This window comes from Lynx canadensis, chromosome B4 (genome assembly GCF_007474595.2).
Source record: "Lynx canadensis isolate LIC74 chromosome B4, mLynCan4.pri.v2, whole genome shotgun sequence".
Lineage (NCBI taxonomy): Eukaryota > Metazoa > Chordata > Mammalia > Carnivora > Felidae > Lynx > Lynx canadensis.
The window spans coordinates 103,078,438-103,104,362 of record NC_044309.1 but is presented as its reverse complement, the minus strand read 5'-3'; the positions used below and the strand labels follow the sequence as shown (position 1 = coordinate 103,104,362).

Sequence of the window (25,925 nt, the reverse complement as noted above, 5' to 3'; positions counted from 1 at the left end):
GTTTTACTCTGCTATCTGTGAAGTGTCCTGGGGGTTGGGAGTGGGGGCTTCTAAAACTGTCTTTCTAATTGTTACTATCCCATGAAAACCAGGAACTCAACCCTCCCAGCCCTTGCCACCAGAACCAGATCCCCAAGGAGCATTCCCTGTGTAGGAGAATTCCCTATGGCTTTAGCAAAGCAGAAGGCAAATGTAGGGCTGGGGATGCCTACTGGTTTTACCAGGGCAGTGGGAGAATATAGGGACTACAAGTGCCCGCCAGTGCTAGCAAGGTAGAGAAAAGCACAAAAATGGCTCCTGCCAGGACCTCTGTCATTAGACAGAGTCCCAACAGGCCACTTCCACTCCACTAGAAACTTTAAGATAAGCAAATGAATCTCCTTCACATATAGGCTAGATGCTTTTCAAACTGCTGCTTTGAAAAGGAGAGTGAATCTGTGTGCAATCCCTTAAAGTAGTATCTCAATACTTTACAATCTCATTGGTTTTCAAAGCCACATGTTTTGGGGGCTCATCTCTCTGCTGCAGATCTTAGGGGCTGGGGTGCCTGATGTGGGGTATGAAACCTTTGCTTCTCAGGGAGAAGTTCCAGATTTGTGATATCCCTCCCTATTGTGGGTTGCTATGTGAGGGATGGGGTTTTTGGCAAGACTGAATCTCAGCCTCTCCTACCCATCTCAATATGGCCCCCCTTTTTTTTGAGAGAGATTGAGACAGAGCATGAGTGGGGTAAGGGCAGAGAGAGAGGAAGACACACAGAATGCGAAGCAGGCCCCAGGCTCTGAACTGTCAGCACAGAGCCCGACACAGGGCTCGAATCCACGAACCATGAGATCATGACCCGATCTGAAGTCGGATACTTTACCGAGTAAGCCACCCAGATGCCCCTTTTATTGTCTGTTTGAAAGGAGCTGTTCATCTAGTATTCAGGTCTTTTTCAGAGGGAACTATTCCATATGTGGCTGTGGGTTCAATGTGTCTGTAGGAGGAAGTAAGTTCAGAATCTCTTTATGCTGCCATCCTAGACTGCCCCTTACTTGTTTCTTTTTACTTTTTTAATGTTTCTATTAGACAATTTAAAATTGCACACAAGGCTCTCATTTATGGCTTCCATTATATTTCTATTGGACAAAGCTGGTCTACAACATCACTCAGAGTTCATAAAAGACAGTTGAAAGGTGTAAGAAAGGAAATGGCAAACTTCCATTGATGTTCTATATCAACTATTTGATTTTTTCTAAGTTCACATTGAATTCTTTTAGGTCTTAAATGTGTGAGCCAATGTTTACTTTCATGCTTGGAATAGATTATACCTTCAGTTCCATTACAGTTATGAGATTCTTTTAAAGCATATAAATCTTTTTGCACTCCCAGTGCTCATGAAAAGAAAGCCAGCAATCTAACAGTTTCAGAGGATTACTCACTAGAACAAATATTTGGTGTTCAAATGAATTTCACAGTTCATCCATACTAATAAATGTTCTTTATATTTTGAATGCTCCAAATGCTGGGCAAAACAAAGCAAGGATTTCTGTTTTGTAAAGGAACTCCTATTACAAAATTTATTACCAGAATATTTTGCATAAGTATATCACTATGAGCTTAATTCTTCTGAAAAAAGATAGAATTGATTGAAGTTGATGTCTACTAATATCATGAGAAATAGAAGATACTAGTTTTCTTATGTTCTCCATGACATAGACCTTGCAATGACCTTGCATGACATGCAGACTCCATCATTAGTAGAGAACTATTAGATGGCTTGGTTTTCTGAGAACCCGTTAAGAGCCAACTGGAATTTATATTGCAGCAACAGAATTGACAATACCTGGTGACTGAGACTGAAGATTTCATTTAAGATAGCTCACTTTAAAATTTGCCTTGGTTTGGGCACCTGGGTGGCTCATTTGGTTAAGTGTCTAACTCTGGATCTCAGATCAAGTCTTGATCTGTGGGTTGTGAGCTCAAGCCCCATGTTGGGCTCCCTGCTGGGTGTGGAGCCAACTTAAAAAAATTTTTTTCCCTTGGTTAATCAGTCAGACCTTTAACACATACTGCCCTTTCCTTTTAGTTTTAGAGGATTTAGACTTGATATTACCTTCCCCCCCAAGCTTTTTTGAACTGTTGTTCCAGTCATTATCTTTCTCATTATCTGCAGTTCTTCTAGAATGTAAGCACCATAAAGACAGGAATTTGGTGTTAAAAAAAATAGTTGTTTTTTTCAATGTTGACTTTTGGATTTGTTGAATGATTGAAATTGTTATTGTTCCAGGAATCTTTCCACTCAGCCTAAAGGCATGCACTACACTCCTATCATTTAAAACAAAACAAAACAAAACAAAACAAAACAAAACAGGGGCACCCGGGTAGCTTAGTCGGTTGAGTGTCCAACTTTGGCTCAGGTCATGATCTCATGGTTGGTGGGCTCAAGCCCGCATCAGGCTCTGTGCTGATAGCTCAGAGCCTGCAACCTGCTTCGGATTCTGTCTCTGGCTCTCTCTGCCCCTCCCCTGCTTGTGCTCTGTCTCTAAAATAAATAAACATTAAAAAAATTAACAAACAAACAAAAAACAACTCTCTTTTACTTTACTTCTAATCTTAAACTATAATTAATGAAAGTATTATAATATACAGAGTCTAACTCCATTTCCTTTTTTTTTAAACTCCATTTCTTGTTTGACTACTGACAACTTTTAGATCCCTATCCCTCTTCCCAACCTACCCTACATCTCAGCCTCCAAGATAAGAAAGCCTTAGATTCTTTTGCCTCTGAGGGCAGAAAACTTTCCACCTTCACAGCTTCTAGTGCCTTCAGGAAGCTCCTGCCCCAGCTCTACCCTCTAATCACAATAAAAAAATGAAAACCAACCCCTCTTCCTTTCTATTTGCTCCTGTTCTCATATGACCCCTGTGAACCTATTCCATCCTGGGATTCCTCAATTTGTTATAAATACTAATGAGTGCTTTTGTGTCATATGCTTTGGCATCCAAAGAAATTCCTAGTGGGTAATCATGTCTGCTTCTAAGCAGACATCAAAATAAGTGGTAAACACATAAAACTAATGTAATGTTATATGTCAACTATACTCAAATAAAAAAACTTTTTTTTAAAACAAGTATATTGTACAAAGGATATGACAAAGACATGAACATAAAGTTAGATGAATCACAGAACAGAATAAATAATTATTTTGAGAACTAGCTGGGGAAGCCATCCCCCAAAATATGGTGAGAGTAAAGAATACATCAATAAACATATCAGAAAGAAAAAAAAAACTTATAGGGATGAGTCTCAAGCGGTGTGTACTATCAAGGAAAGAAAGAGTAAAATGCTAGTGTATTTACAATATAAGCCTGGAATTTAAGATGAGTATAAGGGAAGGTGATGAGATGATGGTTCAACAGATTTAGAAGGACTGTTCCGGGTGTCAGCTTGTTCCTTGGAACAAAAGGGAGCCAACAATGATAGTAAGAGCCTGAAATGAGGCAAAGTAGATGGAAACAGAAAAGAAAAGGATTTTCACAGTAATTCTAAGTTGGAATCATCAGGATTCAGTAAACAAGTACATAAGGAGCTGAAAGAAAAAGGAGTCAAGGATGACACTAAAATTTCCAATAAGGGAGGCTGATAAATTTCTAATAAGGGAGGCTGATAAATTCAAGGGAGCTTTCATACAGGGAATGATATCTGAGCAGGGTCTCAAAGAATTGTCAAAGAAAATTGGGAGAGAATATATTCCAAAGAACATGACCAAAGAATAGAATCAGGAAAACACAAAATATGTGGATAATGGTAGGCAATACAATTCTGCTGAAATATGCAATCTAGAGAAAATAGATTAGACAGGTTGTTAAAGTCTGACTCTGAAGACCATACTAAGTCGTGTGTACATTAGATAAATGGTGGAGAACCACTAAAAGACTCTATATTTTATACAAGTCTTAAAGATAGATTTACAGGGTGCCTAGGTGGCTCAGTCAGTTGAGCGTCCCAACTTCGGCTCAGGTCATGATCTCGTGGTGAGTTCGAGCCCTGCATCGGGCTCTGTGCTGACAGGTTGGAGCCTGGAGCCTGCTTCCCATTCTGTGTCTCCCTCTCCCTCTGCCCCTCCCCCGCTCATGCTCTGTCTCTCTCTCTCTGTCAAAAATAAATAAACATTTAAAAAAAATTAAAGATAGATTTATAACATTACTTCTTTATCTTTAGCCCAGATACTATAAATAAATGTGGCTTCTTTTTATGTCTGTCATATAGTAACTATTATTTTCTTTCCCTTATTGATCTTAATTGTTAAAAAATTCATACTCAAGCATAAAACCCAGATGTACTGATGTGTTCATATCAAGTATCCAGTAGTTTTATTGCTCTGGTTCCTTTTAGATTGCACGGAGTTGAGAAATTATCACATTTTATAGTATATTATTTTTTACTTACAGGAAACATTTTTTGTTGTACCTGCCCAAATACTAATGATTCTTTTTATAACCCCTATCCCCCACAGACCTGTGGCCACCATTTTTTTTTACATGATTTGGGACCTACAAGCACAGTTAACTGGAACCGTACGAGGTATCCAATTTGGAATAATCACAGTCCTTCCCATGGGAATTTAAGGGGAGTCTGTCTCTCTGTAGCTGATAATGCACCGTTTGTACTTGGAAGTGTACACAGCATTCTTTCACTCACCACACAGATTGCTTAGCAAAGAAAATCGGTCATCAGAAAAAGTAACAATAAGGCAGATGAGCAGAAGTTGACAGAAAAGAAAATAATCCCTGGATTCTCCACAGCCTTAAAATATCTGATTGTAGGCCTTCCTAACACCCAGTTATATCCCTTTCCTTGGTCCCCATGAGGCTCTCTTGTATTAATACATTTTCGTCTTTATTGCGTAAACTATTTCAGGTTGTTTTCTGTTATTTTTAACTCAAACTGCCACTTCCTACCACTAAGAAAGTATGGAAAAGTTGTTGGCCCCATAGAATGCAAAGCAACATTACCGTCCCTGGAAGTTGACTCGGCAAACCGTACAATGTAGGATGCAGGGTGAATACATTTCCCCATGTGATGCCAAGTTACATTGTTAGCAACAAAACACAAGCAAAACATACATATTTAGTACAAATAATAACAGACCCAGTTGAAAAGTGGCTGCTCCGTATATCTTAACTCTCCTACTCCCTCGGCTAGAAATCTCCACTCAACTAAATCTCTAGGATAAGGTTGAAAGGGAGCCCATAGCACATCACCCAGTTTAAACAGCTCAGATCTTTGTTCTGGCCAGTGCTGTCACAGAAGCTTTACCCTCCAGCACCACTGTTCCTTCATTCACTGTCCTTTCATCTCTGAAAACCAAACTCTTTTAAAGTATCAACTTTGATTCATATTTGACCACTTCCCATGATAACATTGTACTTTTAAAGCAGTAAATAGAAAAGATTACTTTGGAGGAAAATCTTGCATGAAAAATAGAATAGTTTTTAAAACCATTAATGTAAAAGAAAGAATAAAAACAGAGTGAAATAAAGACCCTACTAAACATCAAGGTTGTATGATAGCAGCACTGTTCTTTACCTGAAACTTTTCAAAGCCTCCTCGTGGAAGTTTCCAAGACAAATATATTGTGTTCTCTTCCTGCCCCAAAATCAGCAAATCAGATGGTGGGTCTGGATCTAGGGCAATGAAATAAGACACTGGAATGGCATCATTTTTTTTAATTAAAAAAAATTTTAACTTTTTTTAAAGTTTATTTTTGAGAGGGGGTGGGGGAGGGAGGGGCAGAGAGAGAGGGAATACAAAATCTGAAGCAGGCTCCAAGCTCTGATCTGTCAGCACAGAGCCCAATGTGGGGCTTGAACCCACAAAACATGAGATCCTGACCTGAGTCGAAGTTGGACGCTTAACCAACTGAGCCACCCAGGAGTCCCTAATATTTTAAATACGATTTTAGAGTGAGAGAGAGAGCATGCAAGCAGAGGAGAGGGGCAGGGGAGAGAGAGAGAATCTGAAGCATGCTCCACACTCAGGTGGAGCCCAAAGCAGGGCTTGATCCTACAACCCTGGGATCATGACCTGAGACAAAATTAAGAGTTGGATGCTCAACACCTAGGTGCCACCCCCCTTTTATTTTATTTGAGAGAGAGAGAGGAGAGGGCATAGGTAGGGAGCAGAGGGAGACAGAGAATAAAATACAGAAATGATATCTTTAAAAAACAAAACAAAACAACAAAACCTTGACTGTCACACTATGGAAGAGTCCTAGGATACACAGAGAGAGACACTAAGCACTGGAATGATATCTTAAAACAAACGAATACACAAAATAACCTTGACTGTCACACTATGGAAGAGACTTGGATACAGAGGTTTTTCCAGTCTGTTTTAGTACTGTGTGATCTTGTGCAAGCAATCTATCCTGAATCTGTCTCTCCAACTCTGCAATGGAAGGGAAAAAAACAATTTTCTAGAAAGCCTGTTCCCACAATAAAATTATGTAAAATACGGATTTTAACATTTCTTTTTTCTCATAGCAAAATTCAGTATGAACTTAATTCAAATTGGGATTTTTAACTTACAATTTTATGCACTGCATAGAGTAGGAGATCTATCTATCACCCCTGCCTTAAGTTCACAAACTCCTTTTCCCTTTAAACATTATAACTGAGAAGGTTCTTGAAGCTTATTCTTCAAATTGGTAACATGACTCTATTTCTAATTCCTATTAAATATTGTCATGTTACATTGCTTTTTTTAACTGAGAGAAATATTAATATTTTTTGGAATAATTTCATCTCTAAAATTCAAATTTTGCATGAGATTTTATTTGTCCCTACTTACATATTGATTTAAGTTTATTAGAATTCAGCTCAATGGTACACTTAAATCTGAGTCACTGATTCACTATCCTTTTTTATTCTGTTTTTCTGTAATGCATATTCCCTTCTAACTGGAATTAATTTATTATGCTTCCAAATTCCCATAATATATTTTAGCTTTATTTTATACACTTATTACTATTCCATCTACTTCCAAATGGAGTTGAGGTGGCTTATAAAAAAGGCAGGTACAGAAAGATAAAAAATTATTAATATACAGTAAAAGACAAAAGTCAAATAGTAAAGTCAGAGAGATGGGGAAAATTACTAAGTCACCAGCCTTGTCTTAGAAAACACAGCCAAAGCAACATCATGAAATATGAAGGTATTATTAAACCCAGAGTAGAAATGAGGATCTTGAGGTCCAAACAGAATCAGAATTTGTACAAAGTCACAGAGCCAAGAAATACAAGAGTCCTCCAGATGACATAGTGGCCTTTCTACTGAAGCACAGTGGTTACAAGGACAGGATTTCATCTCAAGGAAACACAGGTTCAAATCTCTGTCATCTTGTATAAGATATAATTTCTACTGAAATTCTCTTAGCCTCAGTTTCCTCATTTATAAAAAATACAAACATATGCATCACATTATGATTGACAGAATAAAAGTAGTCACTCAGAATTAAGGGATATAAAGCATACCTAACAAAGTGCCTGATAAACAACAAGCACTCAATTTGATGATGACAACAATGATGGTGATGGTGACCATGATAATGGCACAGCCCAAGTCAAAGCAGCAAGGAAACTTTCACTGATATAAAATTTTTAAATAAAGTTAAAAAAAATTAAGCCATTTCTCATCTGTTTCTCATCTATTTCTGATGTTTCTTAGGATGGTCTTTATGAGAGGCACAATGTCATATCATTTTAGAGTTAGATACCTGGGTTAAATATCTCACCTTTAGTAATGAACACCTCTGAGCCTTAACTTACATTTGAGGTTACCTGGGTAGATTCAGTATGGTGACTTAAGCAAATAACATCATGTTGGTGTATCGTAAGTGCTCAAATGTTTTAGTGTATTTTCCAGGAATTTATTTGACTATCACTCATTTTCCAGTGCTTTCTCCTCCTCCATATCGCAGATTCTGAGGTTAAGCCTCCTCTCACACTGACAGAGCACTGGTACTTTATTAAATACAGGTGCATGTGCCGGGGCCACACAAGTGAAAGGAATCTTTGGAACACTGCACACGCTCAAGGCAGGAATACATGCAAGTGATGCTAATAAGGTCAGAAGAGGCAAACTGAACCCCAAAATGCAATTAAAGACACAGTGCCATTTATTTTTTCATATTAAAAGTTTTGTTTTGTTTTTCATAAAATGTTAAATACTCAAAATATTAGAAAAATATTGAGTATTTCATGACAATAATATCTTGAGGTTTAGAGTACTTTGCACTTGCAGAGAGAGCTTTGTGTTTGGATTTTATCAACAAGATTTTGCACCCAGGCAGGAATAATTATTCTCATTTTATAAGTGAAAACTTAATAGTTTTGCCCAAGGTCACATAATTAATAAGTGATAGAGGCAGGAATACAACTCACGCATTTTCCAAGTTAAGTGCCGTGTTCTCTTCTCTTCAAGCATGCCATAAACCACTTCCATTTTCATTCACTTTTAATTAGATATTGGATTTAAACACAACCATTTCTATTATTTTTTGCCCATGAAAAGTCAATTAAATATAAAATAAACTTACAAGTGCTAACCATGAGGACAGTGGGATGGCTTCTTTTCAGTCCCTTGGTAGTTATAACACTAATTAAAAAGTCAGTCCCTGAAGAAAGGCTATTAAATGTGAATGTCCTGCACATTAAAAAAAAATTCACGTGTTAAAACATTTAGCTCAGAAACATTTGGAAAACTCCCATCTTCTCATCCTGTCTACAGAGAGAATTTTACATATAAGTCTTGTGGTGTTTTTATTGTCTATCACAGAAACAATCTGCTATGCTTCATAAGCATAAATAGTTAATTAGAAATCATAGCCTCTTACACAGAGAAATTCACTTAAGTCAAAAAGTGTGTATTATACATACAAGCATGAGATATCCTGTATTAATTTATTATTATTTGCAAAACAGATTTGTCACTGTATCTCAGACATTTTCTAATCACATCGTAGCCAAAAAAGTTGTCTTACAAATTTTCTAATTTCTGTTTATATTAAGCCAGTAGTATAGCATTTGAAAAATATATATAAAATGTTAATCTCATGGTCCATGTAACTTGACACAATTTCTTTTCAGGATTTTCATACCTTTTTGTGGAAGGCAGGGTTTCCTCTTTCATTAAGATTCCGCTGGATATTGAAATAATGTATCCGTCCAGAAGACTTCTAGCTGTAGGCCAGCTAACAGTTATTGCATTGGAGTTTCTACTATGGTTCATAAATTCAACTGCACTTGGGGCTATATCATTAAAACATACACATAAAATAACATTTTCTACCGCACAAAGCACCTGGTCTAAAATAGCCCTGAAACACCCTCAAGATTTGTTTCACTTTCTGCAAACTCTGAGGGTAACCAAAACATTCCTTTTATTCTTCCTGATAGATGATAAGTTAAAAGTCAAAAAAAGAGAAAAAAAAAACCAGCAAGAATAATTTTAAACTTTAAAGTGGAACCAATATATACTATTGTAGTACTATAATCAGTATTTCCCTCGCCTCAAAAATGTAGGGAAAGATTGTGTCTTGGTCTTGTACAACTGAAAAGGAAAGGATATGCCACCCCAAAATATGCCTCTTTGGCATAAGGATGATTTTGAGTTGGTTATTCTTAAAAGAAACAGCAGACACACGAGAAACTCTGAAAACTGAGTTAAAAGTTATCCTTTGTAAGAGACTCTTAAATTTACAAGGAAAATCTCCATTCGTAAGGGTGTCTCCCTCCCTACACTAGGAGAAGTCTGACTAAATCTCTAGAAATTCTTGCCAATGGAGAAGGCAGACCTAAATCTGCATAACCACTTTACACTTGTTTACTAGGTTTTCCTAGTAGCCTCCAGTAACTGGCTCCCTCGTCCCCCCTCAACATTTTCTTTTGTTTTTAGCTGGAGATGGTATTTAAGGTGGTGGCTTAAGCCATTTCAGGGAGTTACTCAGATTCCCTGGGTCTCTCCCACGTATGCATGAAGTATATATATATATATATATATATATATATATATATGTTTATTTCTCTCCTGTTAATCTGTCTTACACGGGTTGGGGGGGGGTCCTCTGTAAAGGACCTAGAAGGATGGAGAGAACATTATTTTTCCTCCCAACACCACCAATCTGCGAAATATTTAATGATTTTTAGGACTCATTCCAATTAAATACCAAATACTGACAAAGTTAATCAGCAGAAATGTTAATTGCAATCTAAATGTGAAATACTCCCTTCTTTCCTAGGGAGAAAAGTTAAATGAAATAGTATATAATATGTATTTTGTTTTGTCTCTAAAATTCTTCCATGTAAAAGAAAAGAACAAAATTGTCAAGAATATTCTCTCCCAATTCCATTCTTTGTTTTTATAGTAAAAGAATACAAGCTATGGCCAGTTCCTAAATACACAAATCAATAAACCACTGTCAAGAATCATTAACATAGTTATTATAGAATAATTGAAAATTTTACTTCATTCAGATATGAAAATGTATACATTTTGCATACATCCTTCCCAATCATCCCTTATTTCATATGACAAGCATGGAATAAATCACCATCTGCCATTGGGAGTAAGTTGCTAACACTGGGGAAATGTCACTTCATTGTCTGCTTGACTGAACAATGAAGAAATTAAATCACAAATGGAAAATCTGGCCAGACCCCAGACAATTAGCTACTCTACTGCCTGGCAATACATTTACAAAAGAGGTTTTTCTGACCCATATAAGGGGAAACCGAAAAAGAGACAAGAGAGGACATTGCCTGCCCATAAAGAAAATCTGGGAATAACAAACTATTGACTAAATCTTCCCCAAAGAATGAAATAAATATTTGAACATTGATTCAATGTTGAATTGAACACTGAATAATACCTCAAGGGCTTACACAGGCTGTACCTGTCTGTATTTCTTTTACGTTAGGAGCACTGTCTTTAAAACCTTCTTTTTCAGTGCAAATTGAAAAAGTATACACTGTCGCAGGATCCAGGTTAGAGAATGTTGCTGCTTCTTGAACTACCTTCTGGACCTATCAATCCAAAAGAATAAATTAGCAACTGTTCATTTAAAAAATGTTCCACAATTCAACACAACCAAATAAGCATGGGGGTTATTTAGTTTCACTACTATCTAACATAAGAATGCAGTAATATTGGACTCAGCATGAAAGATTCAAGTTTAATGCTTCCGAGAGCCGCTTCTAACGTACCATGAAAGCAGCAGTACAGTTCATGCATGTGATTTCATAATGCTGAAAATTCCCATCAGCTCGATTCCAGAGAATTTCTATGGAAGAGTCTGTCACTTTGCCCTCATGGATATTTGATGGTGCTTCCAGACCTACCCAAAACACACAACACATTTAAATTCTTCTATGTTTTCTAACTGGGTTTTTCTTTTTAATTTATCCCTTTAAAGGAGGAAAAAAACACAAGGTGAGAAAAGAACAGTAAAGTTTATTAATCAACTATCTTTATATCCTAAATTAAAACAGTTGTTTACACATAACACAACAGTTTATCAAATATAATAATCAGTTGCAATACTCAGAGTTATGGTAAACACCATAACAAGCAGCTAATTTTGATTTTGCAGCAAAAACTACAAGAGCAGCAAATTCCCAGGAGCAAACGTACAATACTTAAAAGAAAAAAAAAAGAGATTTAAGCTTTCTGAAACTATTATCATAAACTAAAAAGTCAACATAGAGAAAAATATGAAGTCCAGACGAAGGGGTAAAAGAATCCTCTTTGTATCGAATATTAGCTGAAGCTAAAACCGAATTTTATCTTATGAGCTTTAATTGTTCTGTTTTCATGCTAAAGATCCCATTCAGCATAAAGAAAAAGAAATTATTTCAGAAAACCTAGAAAAATTGCAGCTTTATACTACTGTCTTATATACTGATATATTTTGCCATACATATTGATATATGTAGAAGATCAAGTACTAATTACTTTTAAAAAAAAGAACTGTCAAATAGAATGCTGCTCATAATGATTTATAATTTAAATAAGGAAGAGGCAGAGTTTAGAGATATAATAATACATAAAAATTGTAAGTAAAAACAAAGTATAGACATATATTGAGCTGATTATAAATATGTTAAGGTTCTATTACAACGTGATTAGTGGTACCGGTTTGGGAGTATTTTATGAAAAGGTGAGTTTAAACAGTAATAGAAATTTTACAGCTCGCGAGGAAGAAGACACATGGTGGTATAATAATATATGTGAAGATTTATAGACAAGGAAGAGCAAAACATAAAGAACCTGGACATGTTTATAGTCAGAATTATAACATTTTCAGGACTACATATTATTTTTGTATGGCATTTATTACTCTGTGCCATTCATTTCTATATATACGAGGTCAATATCTTAGATAAATGTCATGTATCCCAAATGCTCAAAATGAATTATTTGTAGAATACATTAGTGACTTAAAGAAAAAACAAATCAAAATTGATGTGAAATTCAAAATGTAAGTTCTGGTATGAACAAATATAATATGTACTAATTTTAAATATTCAAAGAAGGAAAACATACGCTAATTCTTTCCAGACAAAGGCAGCATGGGGAGAGCAAACACATGCTAAGATTATGTGCTTTGAGAGATACTATTAAGTGTCTCTAGACTCAAAAAATATAACCCAGTTCTCATCTGCCTAAAATTATTCACATTCCTCACTCTTGAAATAAGTCATTGAAAGTTATGATTAAGATTCAAGTATGTTTTCTTCTTAATGGATAGATTTAAAAAACTCATGACTTCTCAATTTTACATAAAGTTAGCTCTATCTGTATACTAGAATAATGAAAGATTAGGTTCAGTAGTAAGGTATTTGTAATTATTTTTAAAAGATCTTTGAAAACAACTGCATTAAAGTGAATGTAGCCTACTAATATAAAATGGGACACAAAGTCAAAATTAAAAAAAAAAAAAAAACCTTATGTAAGTTCCAAAATACTTACATGTTTTTACTGCAGGCACATAGTACATATTACTTAGTTTAGTACCACTGATGATGGAAACAAAGAAATTATATTCTGTGCCTGGCGTTAAATTGCCAACAGTTATTTTATTGTCATGTTTCAAAGGCCTGGTAACATTTGGTCCTCCTTCAATTACAATAAGTATGCCATCAAACACTCCAGTATCAGGCATTTGAACAAATAAGATTACAGAGGTACTATGACTTTCATATGGGATGACGATTTGGACTGGTTTGGGCTCTGAAAGATAAAAAGACAGATTTATAATTAGTGTTTTGTTTTGTTTTTTTAATTTCAAGTACATTTCTCTATTTTGTCTGCTATGTTCTAGAATATGTGAAAACACTAAATGCCTGTGCTAACTTATGTTTACTATGTCAGTCAATAAGGTGGACACTAAGACAGACTGTACATATTTTGGAAGTACTGATTAACTTTAATTTTTTGATTCTCAATAATAGTCTCAAAAACATAGGAATCTGAAATTTTCCAATTTGTTTTACCTTTTTATCTATTTATTAAGCAAAGGCTTTTGAAAACCTATATACTAGGAGGAGTGCTTAAATAAAGTAAATAAGGCCAGGTTCCTTCTTTCAAAGAGTTCCCAGTCTCAATAAAGAGAGAGCTGAGTTGGTAAAGTGAACAAAAAGCTATTGAGAATAGGGGAAGAAAAGAATTCTAGGGGATATCACTGGGGAAGGCTTCCAGAGTCTATGATTTTTTTATCTGAATCTTAAAGGATAGTACAAGTTTACCGGAAAGAGTATCTGGTAGAGAGAGATGATTAAGAAGGGAATTCCAGACAAAGAGGAAACCATGAGTGAGGCATAGAAACCAAAAAAGGGCATCATCATCATCATCATGTATTCAGCCAAGTTCTTTCACCTTTTTACTAGCAGGGCAAGTTACTAGTCACTAATCTTTGGCAACTAGTTGTTAGTCTTTGGCAAGTTGTTCCTTGGTTTCCCTTTCCCTAACATGGGAAAGAAAAGACTAGTATCTACTTTGCAAGGTCCTTGTGATGATTCCATGAGAGATTGTATTTATACACAAAGGGTTTAGTTCCAGGCGCATGGCAGGTGCTCAGGTGTTTCAAGCCTGGGGTGTGTGTGAGGAACAGGGAATGGAAGACCAGGCATGGAAGGCCACCTCTGACGCTGGACGCTGTCTGCGAGAGGCCTTGCATGCCATGCTGAGGAGGTCAGATTTTATCCTGTAGGCACAGGGATTTTGAGCAGACATTTCATTTCATTTTTAGGAACACAGACCTGGCAAGAGTTTAGAGGAAAGATTTGCTTACATTTCACACTCTCATTGACCTCTACGTAAGAGCTTTCTTGTACTGTAATCTTCTACTGTGCCATTTAGAGCAGATTTGAAATTTTAGATGATTTCTATTCACATTATTTCTTCCTCAGGTCAATTTTAATATCAAATCTATTTGTAGATTATTGAAATACTACCCAGTATAACATTAGATCTGTCCTTCCAAGTAGATATCTTCTTCTAAGATATACATTCAGAAGTATATTTTTTCTTTCAGAGAATAATTAAAGTCTTTCCTTTTCAGTTTTGTGACATCTGATTAGATGCAACTGAACTTGTTCTCAATCATTGATACTGTATTTGATAATATGATTCTGCCAATTTACCCAAAGCCAGTACTGTATAAATGGATTTTAACACATACCTATTATTAACATTCTACAATATAAAAACTGTACATTATTTCCATCAATTCATTCATTTGTAATATATAACTTTCTTGCCTTTATCATTTTTCATAGTTATGAAGAAATGTTCAACATATCACCCATAACAAATACCATATGGTATACTACTGTGTTTCAAAGCACTTTAACCATGTTTTTCCTTTTCCAGTTATCTTTTCTTTTTCTGTCATCACTAATGTTTTTTATGGGTTTCCTCTTTAAATTCTTTACAGCTCTCTTCAGTTAAAAAGCTCTACACTAAGCATGGTTTTTCAAAGGCTACTATGACATCCCATAAGTATCATACCCATCTGGACGTGTGGACAATGACCTGAAAGCTTCTGAATATACCTTGAGCAGAAATTAAACATCTGGAGATTGGAAATGAGTGGCCAGCACAGTCATGGAAACAGTGCACTCCCATGTTCCTGGGTGCTGAAGGTATTTTCTAAGCAGAGACAATGCTTTAAATAGGCATTGTCTAATTCAGTTTCCAAAAGTGTATGGAGTCTGTGACATTCTCTATAGTGGGTAAATATGGGGTTTTCCATCAGTTCCACTTGTTCAGGGAAATGAGACCAATGGCATCAATATATGCCACATTAAAACAGATGAACACAAAGGCTGGAAAGGTATAGAACAGGACAAAGTTCTTCTTTCTCTTCAAATATCTATCCTGAATCTCTGGAAACTCAAGTGAGAGATGGTTTCACATAAAAAAAAATAAATGAAATATTTATGAATAATGAGGAAAGACTGTGACCTTTATCCCTACCCATTTTCCTGAAAAAGCTTTTTCAAAAGAAGTGGTAGCATTGAGGGTTGTATGTGGTTTTTTCAATATAAGATAAACACAAGGCCAAAAATTCAAAGGCTTTTATTATAGGCAAGGGAGAATGAGGTCTCAGAGTTTCCCAGTCTATCTTGAAATTGATTCTTCTATACTGAGAGGAAAAAAAGGAAACTCAAACACCAGCTCTTCTTCCCTCAAGAAAACTTGAGTACAGTTAATTCTGCCAACAAAGAGAAACTGCAGAGATAACTGAAATGACTTTCCTGTGGTTGAAATACTAGGAATGGTCATCACTCCTCAAAGTCACTAGTCCAATTCTATGAGAAATAAAAATTATAACCTCAAACACTCTCACAGTGCTTGCTTAGTGTCTGAACCCTTAAATTATATTAATTTCACATGTAGATAAGATTATTATCATTCCCATTTTAGAGAGAGGGAAACTGATGGCCATTAAAGGTTGTGTGACTTCCTAATGGATGTAAGCTGATAATCATGGAGCTGGAATTCCAACCCAGGCAATCTAGTTCGATGGTCTGCACTCATAAGCACCGCCTTCACCCAAAGGTCATATATTACAGTTCAAGTGTGACACAATAATAACTGGAAATCGAGTTTTGCTAGTTATTTTTAGGATAATTTAGAGAGATGGATAGATATGTTTCAAAGGGAAAAGGAATATCAATGAACATGTAAATTGTTTTTCTTCTACATGTCTACAAAATGTCATTAAAAGGTAAATGTCCTATTGTGCTTGACTGTCTCAATGTGTATGGAAAAGAAATAGGATGTGGTAAATAATAGTTATCAACAAACAATGCAGGGAAAGAATTTCTATGTATGCACATTGGGATAGGTTAATATTTGTTTCATCATCTGAGACAAGTAAAAATGATGAATGATAAATAATCTGATGATGCTAATAGTGCTTACCAAGGTTAATAAATGACTAGAAAAGCCTATGGAATTATAAGAAATAGTGAAATGCTTGAAGGAACTAAAGATAATTCACCAGAAAGGAAGACTCTATATACACTAGGAACACCTAATGGCTATTTCCAAGCAACTGATGTCCTTTCGTGGGAATTAGGGAGTAGTTTGCTCTGAGATACTCTGGAAAACAGACATGGCCTTATAATAGAGGAAAATTACAGGGATTCATTACAAAATGATCAGAGGCACTATGCTAGCAATTGCCTATCAGGTGAGGCTTTGGTAAGATGATCTCTGTCCTAACTTCAAACCCTCAAATTCTGTAATTTTTCCTGGGATGTATATATGTTAATCATGTTTCAGCATCCATGTAGAAGAGCAGTTTTGCAAAGAAGTGTTTGAATTAAACAGAGTCAAGAACTGTGCTTAGACATGGAGATATAAAGCTGAGTAAAAATTTTAAAAAGCTCATTATATCTAGAAATGGAGATAAAATTTTTATATTTGAGATGGAAGAGGGGTTGAAATATGCCAAGTTCCATGGAGTCAAAGAAAAATAGGATTTTAGAGCTGGAAGTTGATTTAAAAATGTATTCAATAATCTAAATTTTTAGAGAGAAAACTTAGCACCTAGATGATGTGGGGGCACTCTAACCTCATACTGCTAATAATTGTTACAGTTTATTTCCTATCTATGCATTTTAATTTCCATACTCCCATTCTGCTGATAAAAATTTAGGGGTTGATGGGCATGAAATAATTTTTTTAGCAATATCTCTTTTTCATGTGTTTTCTTTTAATTTTTTCCTATGATAATTATCTTCAGGTATGTTTCCTTAGAAATTTAAATATGAAAGTTATATACAAATTTAGTTTTAGTCTTTGGAGGACAAAATGGGAAGATTCTACATTGAGTGTACATACATACTGCTCAAACATAATTTTTTGGACCAATTCATTTTTTCCATCAGGCTGCCTTATTATTAGCCAAAAAGGCCTGTGAGGTCCAATATTCATTCCTTCCTCACAGTTACCTCTATTTACTCAAATCAGTCAAGTCAAAACCCAAGGTGTCTCCCTTCCTTTATACTCCTCACATGCACTCCATCACCAGCTCAGACTTCCTACTTCCGTAATATAAAATATATCTTACTTTATCTGCACTTTCCCTTTCTTGTCCACCATAATCTTTTGCCTAAATTCCACAAAACTCTTACCCAGTTGCCCTACTTCCATCCCTGCCACTTTAAAAATCATTCTTTGCACAGAGTCAGAGGGAAATTTTTGTAACATAGGTCACATCATCAACTTGCCTGCATAAAACTCTCAATGACTTCCCATTGCCCTCAAAACAAACTCAAAAGCACAGCCTAGGGGTGCCTGGGTGGCTCACTGGGTTAAGCATCTGACTTCAGTTCAGGTCATGATCTCCCTGATGGTGAGTTTGAGCCCCATGGTGGGCTCTGTGCTGACAGCTGAGCCTGGAGCCTGATTCAATTCTGTGTCTCCCTCTCTCTCCCAGCCCCGCCCCCACTCACCCTCATTCTCTCTCTCTCTCAAAAGTAAACATTAAAAAAAAAAATTAAAAGAAAAAAAGGCATAGCCTACAAGTTCTATGTGATCTAACCCCTGCATACTTCTCCAATATCACTTCTTATTCCCCTTCTCCCTCTTCATTAGACACCATGTATCAGGCCTTTTCGTTCTCAGATATACCAAGCTTTTTCCTGTTTTTTGGGCTTTGTGCGCCTTTATGCTAGGTGTTCATGCCTAAAGTACCCTTTCTCCATCTTATTACACTCTGGCTCCTTCTCATCCATTAGGCCTCCATTCAAATACAGCTCCCATTACAGTCTATCTACACTAGAACCATCCACCCCTCTTCAGTTACTCTCTATCACGTCACTCTGCTTTTTTTCCTTGTGCTAATGTTTATCACAATTTATAAATATCCATAAATATGATTTATTTATTTCCCATTTCTTTTCATTCTCCCTCCTTAACAGATTTTTCAATGATTATCTATTGAGTGAATTAATCGTATTTGAGAAAGAACATAGATTTCTGTCATTGGTTTGGTCCTAAACCTATAAATACTGTCAATATTTTATGTCAATGTGCTACAACAGCAGGCCTTTGTTGATTCAATAATAATTACAAACATTTATATAGCTATATGTTTATATAGCCTATAGCTATAGGCACTGTTCTAAGTCCTTCCCTTTATTAAATCAGCTAGTCTCAGGAAAACCCATAAAATACAGACTATTATTTTCTTCCTCTTTACAAATGTAGAGAAACTAAGGCATAAATAGGTTGAGTACATTGCCCAGGGTCATTCAAATAGTTCAACCCAGATAAACCGAGGTAGTGTGGCTTTAGGGTCAAGTTCTTAGTCATAGACAATGCTGCCTTTATTTAAGCATTAAGCATTTTCAGGAGAAAAGAAATACAAACTGCTCCAGGTCCTGAGGCTACCATCAGACAAACACGCCTACAATCTATTTACAAGGGTAAAACCTGCTACCAGAAGGATGTGTAGGGGAATATTTTGCAATACTCCCAAATCAGCAAATATCTGTTATGAATGAAAAATATTTGATTCTCACTTAGAGTTTGTTGAATAGTTACCAGCTCACTCAAGTTCCCATTCATCATTGTTGCCATTCCAATGTCATATGTCATTCCAGGGGTTAAATTATCAATCTTGAATCTATTAGCATCTTTTACAAAAAGCTTCCTGACTTCTCTTGCATCTGATATGGGTTTGATTTGAATGTAGACCTCATGGCCATCTTGTGGGAGTTCCCAGTGAAGAATTATACTGTCCTCTCCCACATCTTCAGGTTTAGCATGAACTTTCTGAGGAGGATTAATACCTTAGAGAAACAGATAAATAGATACACTTATCTTAGTTTATTGTTAACATTACTCTTGCTGTTGTAAAAATGTCTTAACCCAATATTAGTTAATGGTTAAAGTAAATTTAGCAAATCCCTATATCACTGTCTTGAAACTGAATTTTAGAGAAAAACGTGTCTTGTTATTAGTATGCAAGATTTGTCAATAAGATTAAGCACATTATAGATCAAGGGAAACTAAAAAGTATCTAGCAAATTCTTCAGATTTTAAGGGTGCCATCAGAGTAATGTTCCCATTGCCAAAATTATTCATTTTTTCATCAAATGCGCATAGGCACCCATCTCAGCATGTAGAGTACATCAACAAAAAACAAAGGTCACTGCCGTATGAAGTTCATATTCTAATGGGCGGAAATTGACAGTAAACAATCATATACCAAAGTGTATATCATATAGTATATTAGATATGATAGTGCTAAGGTAAAAAAGAAAAAGTAAGCTAAGGTTAGCGAGAACAGGAGTGTAGTGGCTGTAGGGAGGAAGTTGTGGTATTAAATAGGGAATCCAGGGCAGGTGTCTTTGAAAAGATAAGATTTTGGGGTGCCTGGGTGGCTCAGTCAGTTAAGTGTCCAACTTCGGCTCAGGTTATGATCTCACTGCTAGTGATTTCAAGCCCCACATTGGGTTCTGTACTGACAGCTCAGAGCCTGGAGCCTGCTTCAGATTCTGTGTCTTCCTCTCTCTCTGCCCCTCCCCCATTTGTGCTCTGTCTCTCTCTCTCTCTCTCAAAAATAAACATTAAAAAATTAAAAAAGAAAAGATGAGATTTTCAGCACAGCAGGTGAAGGAGGTTAACAAAGTTAGCCATGCCATATCTGAAAGAAGAGTTTTCCAAGGGGTGCCTGGGTGGCTCAGTTGGTTAAGCCTCCGACTTCAGCTCAGGTCATGGTCTCACGGTTTGTGAGTTCAAGCCCTGCATCGGGCTCTATGCTGACAGCTCAGAGCCTGAAGCCTGCTTTGGATTCTGTGTCCCCCCACTCTCTGCCCCTCCCCTGCCTGCACTCTGTCTCTCTCTCTCTCAAAAGTAAATAAATATTAAAACAAATTTTTTATAAAAAATAAAAAAAGAGTTTTCCAGGAAGGAAAAAAAAAGCAAAAACAAAAACAAAAAAACAGAAGGCTTCATAGGCTTTCTCTTTGAACAAAGCAGGTAGCAACTACAGTGATATACAGAAGCATGATCTCTCCTAAATTTTAAAGAATCACTTGGGCTATTATGTTAATAATAGAGAGGGTCAATGGTAGAAACAGAGGAGCAAGCCAGTACTCTTGGCAGAGAGGGTGGCCAGGATGACCACAGGCCTAAGGGAAGCAGTGGCAAGTATTGGAATTCTAGATTTATTGCAAAGATAGAAACAACTGGTTATCCTGACAGATTGGGTGTAGGCTGTAAGAAAAACAGAAGAGTCAGTGATACCTTCAGGGTTTTTGACCTAAACAACTGGATGAAAGAAATGGCCATGAATTGACCTGAGAGGACTATAGGCAGATTTGGATGGAAACATCTGTAATTCCATTCCATTCCATTTTGGACATGTTGAATTTAAGATGTCTATCAGAGATCCAAATGAGATATATTACTGAATAAACATATTTAGGTCTGAAGTTCAGAAGAAAGGCCTGGGGCTAAAGATATAAACTTGGGAGTCATTAACATATAGATGCTTTTAGCTTGGCAGTGGTATTTATCACAAAAATGGCTAGAATTTTATATCACTCCTCTAATTTCTGAAAGGTATGGCACTCATTTGGAAATAGAAAGGACAGTATCAGGTTGTGTCTGCCATTCTTGTAGAATATCACCAGATATTCTATCATAATAACTGACAAAAATACTTTGGCTTCCTCCTTACACAATTTATTTATCAAGCCTTGTGATTTTTAATACAATTCTCTAGAAATAGTAATTCCCTCCTTTCAGTCTTGTTTGTTCTGCATTATATTCTTCCCTAAATTTTAATAGTTCATCAACACAAAGGTCAATCATGTCCAAGAATAATTATGTAATTTTAAACCGTTCGGTAGTTCAAATAATATTTAAGGAATTCTCTATGATTTCCATAATTACTTTGTTCCCAGAAACTATAATTTGATTTTTTATTTGAGCTTCATTTCTTTATCAACACAATAAAACACCACATTGTAAGTATCAGAGAATGCTACAATAATCCAATTAGAAAAACTTCCCCCTAGAATCCAGGGTGAAACAACTTCAGAACTTTGTTCTTGTATAATTACAAAACTTAAAATACTTCCTTCAGTGGAGGACTGAGATGAAATCTACTGGATTTCATTACATAAGCAGAGATTGAGGAAATGATGAGATTTGGTGAATCTGCGATTCCCCTGTAATTACTGACAGAATTTTCTTGCATCCATGTGCATTTTTATGGGAGAGGGTCTGTTAATTTTTCCATGTCCTCAAAAGTCTCCATGACCCCCCCCAAAGCTGAATTTTACTGAATAAAATATACCCCTTCATACGTATGAAGGTTCTTCATGTTCCGTGCCTAGCTTACATTTTTTAGACTCTTTCCACATGCCCCCTGTACTCCAGCCTTGCCAAACAATGTATAATTTGCTAATGTTCTAATGCCATTCCTTTCTAAAAGCCTTATCTGGCTTTCCCAGGTATGGCTAGATAGATTCCTCTTCTTTAGTCCTCTCTGCCTGTGCACTTGCTATCTGCCCTGCTTGCAGCATCCTCTTGACAACCCCCACCCTCCTCCCCGCTAACTCCTACTCTTCCTCACAACACAGCACATGACTCCACCAGAAGAACTTCTGGGTTAATTGATCCATCTCTATGCTCCCATAGTACCCGGAGCATAACCCCTGTAGTAGCAACTATAATACAGCATCAGCACTGTTTCTCAATTTATTTGTCTTATTCTATTAGCATGTAAGCCGTTTGAAGGCAGAGGTCAGGTTTTACTCCTCTCTGCATCTCTAGTACCTGTTGTGGTTCCTGATTCTAAAAATTAATTTGAGTGAATAATGAATGAAAAAAGAATATTGCCTCAACCTTAGGAGAGTAAAAGAGCACTGGAATACCAATACCTACATTTGCACTGCTGTGTCACGTCAGCTTACAGTTAATATGCACAGCAAATAACCCCAAAATTAAAAGTGCAGACACATGTACCTTTCTCTTGTTCCTCTATTAAATAGGTACATGCCATGGGAGATTTTAATTTAGGTTCGAAATTAATGATCTGTGAGAAATCCTCCTAGTCTCCCTGTCAGTTAAATTTGGAAGCACTTTGGGGTGCCTGTGGGGCTCAGTTGGTTAAGCGTCCAACTTCTGCTCAGGTCATGATCTCACAGTTCATGGGTTAGAGACGTGTGTGGGGCTCTGTGCTGACAGCTCAGAGCCTGAAGCCTGCTTCATATTCTGTGTCTCCCTGTCTCTCTGCTCCTCTCCCACTCCCACTCTATCTCTCTCTTTCAAAAATAAATGAATATTTAAAAAATGGAAGCATTTTGGAGTGCCTGGGTGGCTCAGTCAGTTGAGCATCTGACTCTTGATTTTGGCTCGGCTCATGATCCCAGGGTCATGGGGGCGAGCCGTGCATAGGGCTCCATGCTGAGTGTGGAGCCCAGTTAAGTTTCTTTAGGTCTCTCTCCCTCTCTCCTCCCTCCCACTTTCAGGCACTTCTCCCTCCAAAAATCAACTAAAAATAAATGTTTTTGTCGTCCCTTAAAAAAATGGAAGCATTTTACAGAGAAGAGATCTATCATTACCAGAGGGGATTGGGGCTGGAGAGTGGGCAAAAGGGGTGAAGGGAGTCATTTGTAACATGATGAATGGTAACTAGAACTTTGAGGGTGGTTACTTTGTACTGTATACAGATGTTGAATTATAATGTTTTACACCTGAAACTTACATGATAAAAAAAAAAAAGAAAAAAGAAAAAGAAAAAGAAAGCATCTCTGTAAGTGTAAAAGATTCAACCAAGCATTTATCCATTGAAGGGTGCTTTGTCTGAGCTCAGCGAAGAAAAAACATCAGCTATCTACCATCCGCTTGGAAAAATGCTTTTGCTTAGGATTTACAACATGGAATACATGTATTTAAGTATTTGCATTTAGTAAGCATTAAATAGTATCTTTTGTTCTTATTTTCAAAGTATCCCAAGTATTCCCAGTGAGGATGAGAAGGCTAATTAACTATGGCTATGCATGTTTTGCATTCCTGCTACCTCAGCTCTAGTGTACATTTTAGCTGCTGTGATTTTATTGGGAATTTCAGCCAAAGAACTTTGCATATAGGTGTGTTAAATACACACGCACAAACAAAACGATTACACCCACAGGGATATTCTCCAAAACCTACTTAGTTATGAATTGTTTCATACAATAGTATTTATCTTAAAAAAAGTTGCCTTATACTTAAGGGGGTAAATATATTGCTTAATTAAAAGATAGATTACGTTAATGATCATGTTCTAGACAAGAATTCAAAACTGCCATGTGGAGGTGAATTATTAGAGATACATTGGCCAAAAGTCCTGGGATGAGACTGCCCCCTAGAGGTCAATTCATCACACTGTGTGAGAAAAGAAGAATCAAGTAAAACTACATTTGCAGACCTGTTTGTCGGATATAGTGTTATTAAAGAGAACTGGATGAACTAATCTTCATGTTTCATGATAATTTCTTTTCCAGACAAGGCTATTATAATAAATATGTCTTCTGGGAACTCTGGTAGGAACAATGCAGATGCTTAAAGAGTTCATATAAATCTAAATGAACTTAGTATTTAGAATCTATGCTTAATTTTGATTCAACACTCAAATGTTTAACTGTGAGTATTCATACCAATGATCAGTATAATTTCAGCAAATATGAATTTAAAAATATGAAGTGTATATATATGTGTATATATATATATATACATACATATATATGTGTATATATATATATTTTTTTAATTTTTTTCAACGTTTTTTATTTATTTTTGGGACAGAGAGAGACAGAGCATGAACGGGGGAGGGGCAGAGAGAGAGGGAGACACAGAATCGGAAACAGGCTCCAGGCTCCGAGCCATCAGCCCAGAGCCTGATGCGGGGCTCGAACTCACGGACCGCGAGATGGTGACCTGGCTGAAGTCGGACGCTTAACCGACTGCGCCACCCAGGCGCCCCTATATATATTTTTTTTAAGGCAAAATTAGTCAGTGCTTACCTGTCACAGCTGAAATAGGTCTCTCAGAGCAGCTTAGAGTTCCTCTTTCTGCTACACTGAATAGATATATCAGATACTGATGGAAAGGTTTGAGATCTCCAATTCTCATTGATGTGTTGAGTTTTTCAACAAACACCTCTTCGGATTTATTGTTTTCAACATCCAAAATCGTCACAAGATAATGGTGAAAAGATACAAGATCTGGGGGATTCCAATGTAAAAATATTTCTGTTGGAGTCACATGAATAACTGTGACATTTTGAGCTGATAATGGGCCTAGGAGATTTTAAAAAATCAGAAAAAAATACATCATATTAGTGATATGGTTTGTCAGAGTAATCTCTCACCTCTCACTACTTCCCTACTACTCTAGTCTAGAGAGAAAAGGAAAACTGGATTTGAGTCCTGGCTTTTCCAATGCAAGTCTCTACTCCCTGAGTAAATTATTTACTGTCTCAGAGCCTCCATTTTCTTGACTGTAAATGGGAATTATAGTAGTAGCTGTCTTGTAAAATTATTATGAAGATTAAATAAGGAATGTAGAGCAGTTGGCAAAGTGTTTAACACATGCAATTGGTTCAACCATTATTTTTATTACAAACACTACCGAAATGACATTTCTAGCATTCCATGATCACATCTTACGTGTCTTTTAACTCTTCTGTCTTGTCAAACTAAACAGCAGGGACTTCATTCTATGTGTTCTTCATTCCCATCATCACTAGAACTCAGACATTCATCCTCTTACACAAATATTTCCCCACTCCAAACCACTTCACCCAGTGCCAGGCAACAGTTTTCCTAATTAATCCTTCCAGATTAATTTTCTTTAAAAAGCACCTTGTGCATATCAGCTTCAAAGTCGTATGCACCCCATCTTCCCAACATGCATGCACATGAGCGTGTGCGTGTGCACGCGCGCACACACGTACACACATTCTTCTTGATTCTTACTTTAGAAATAATAGCTGAAGACTTTAAATGAGACCATCTGGTCCTGTATGGTTTAACAAAGCATGTTCCTCTGGTCAGTTTACTTAACCTTTCTGAAGCTCAGTTTTCTCATTTCTACATAGCTACTCAGGGTTGAGGTATGACCTTTGAGAGATTATGCACTAAAAGTGTTTTGTAAAAGGTACAGCAAGTCTTAGAAACTATAGTCTTAACAGATTTCCAAAGCTTTTTAAAAAAATTTTTAATGTTTATTTATTTTTGAGAGAGAGAGAGAGAACATGAGCAGGGGAGAGGCAGAGAAGGAGGGAGACACGGAATCCGAAGCAGGCTCCAGGCTCTCAGCTGTCTGCACAGAGCCTGACACAGGGCTCAAACTCACAGACCGCAAGA

At 36.5% G+C, this 25,925-nt stretch overlaps 1 protein-coding gene across 1 annotated transcript in view; it reads right to left on the bottom strand.

Annotated features, from left to right (window-relative positions):
• PTPRQ (protein tyrosine phosphatase receptor type Q) overlaps positions 1-7,590 on the bottom strand; it is a 229,341-nt gene extending 221,751 nt beyond the window's left edge. The window contains exon 1 of the mRNA XM_032593794.1: positions 7,521-7,590. Within this exon, the coding sequence (XP_032449685.1) occupies positions 7,521-7,590 (70 nt within the window). The remainder of the gene's footprint in view (positions 1-7,520) is intronic.
• Between the last annotated feature and the right edge of the window lie 18,335 nt (positions 7,591-25,925).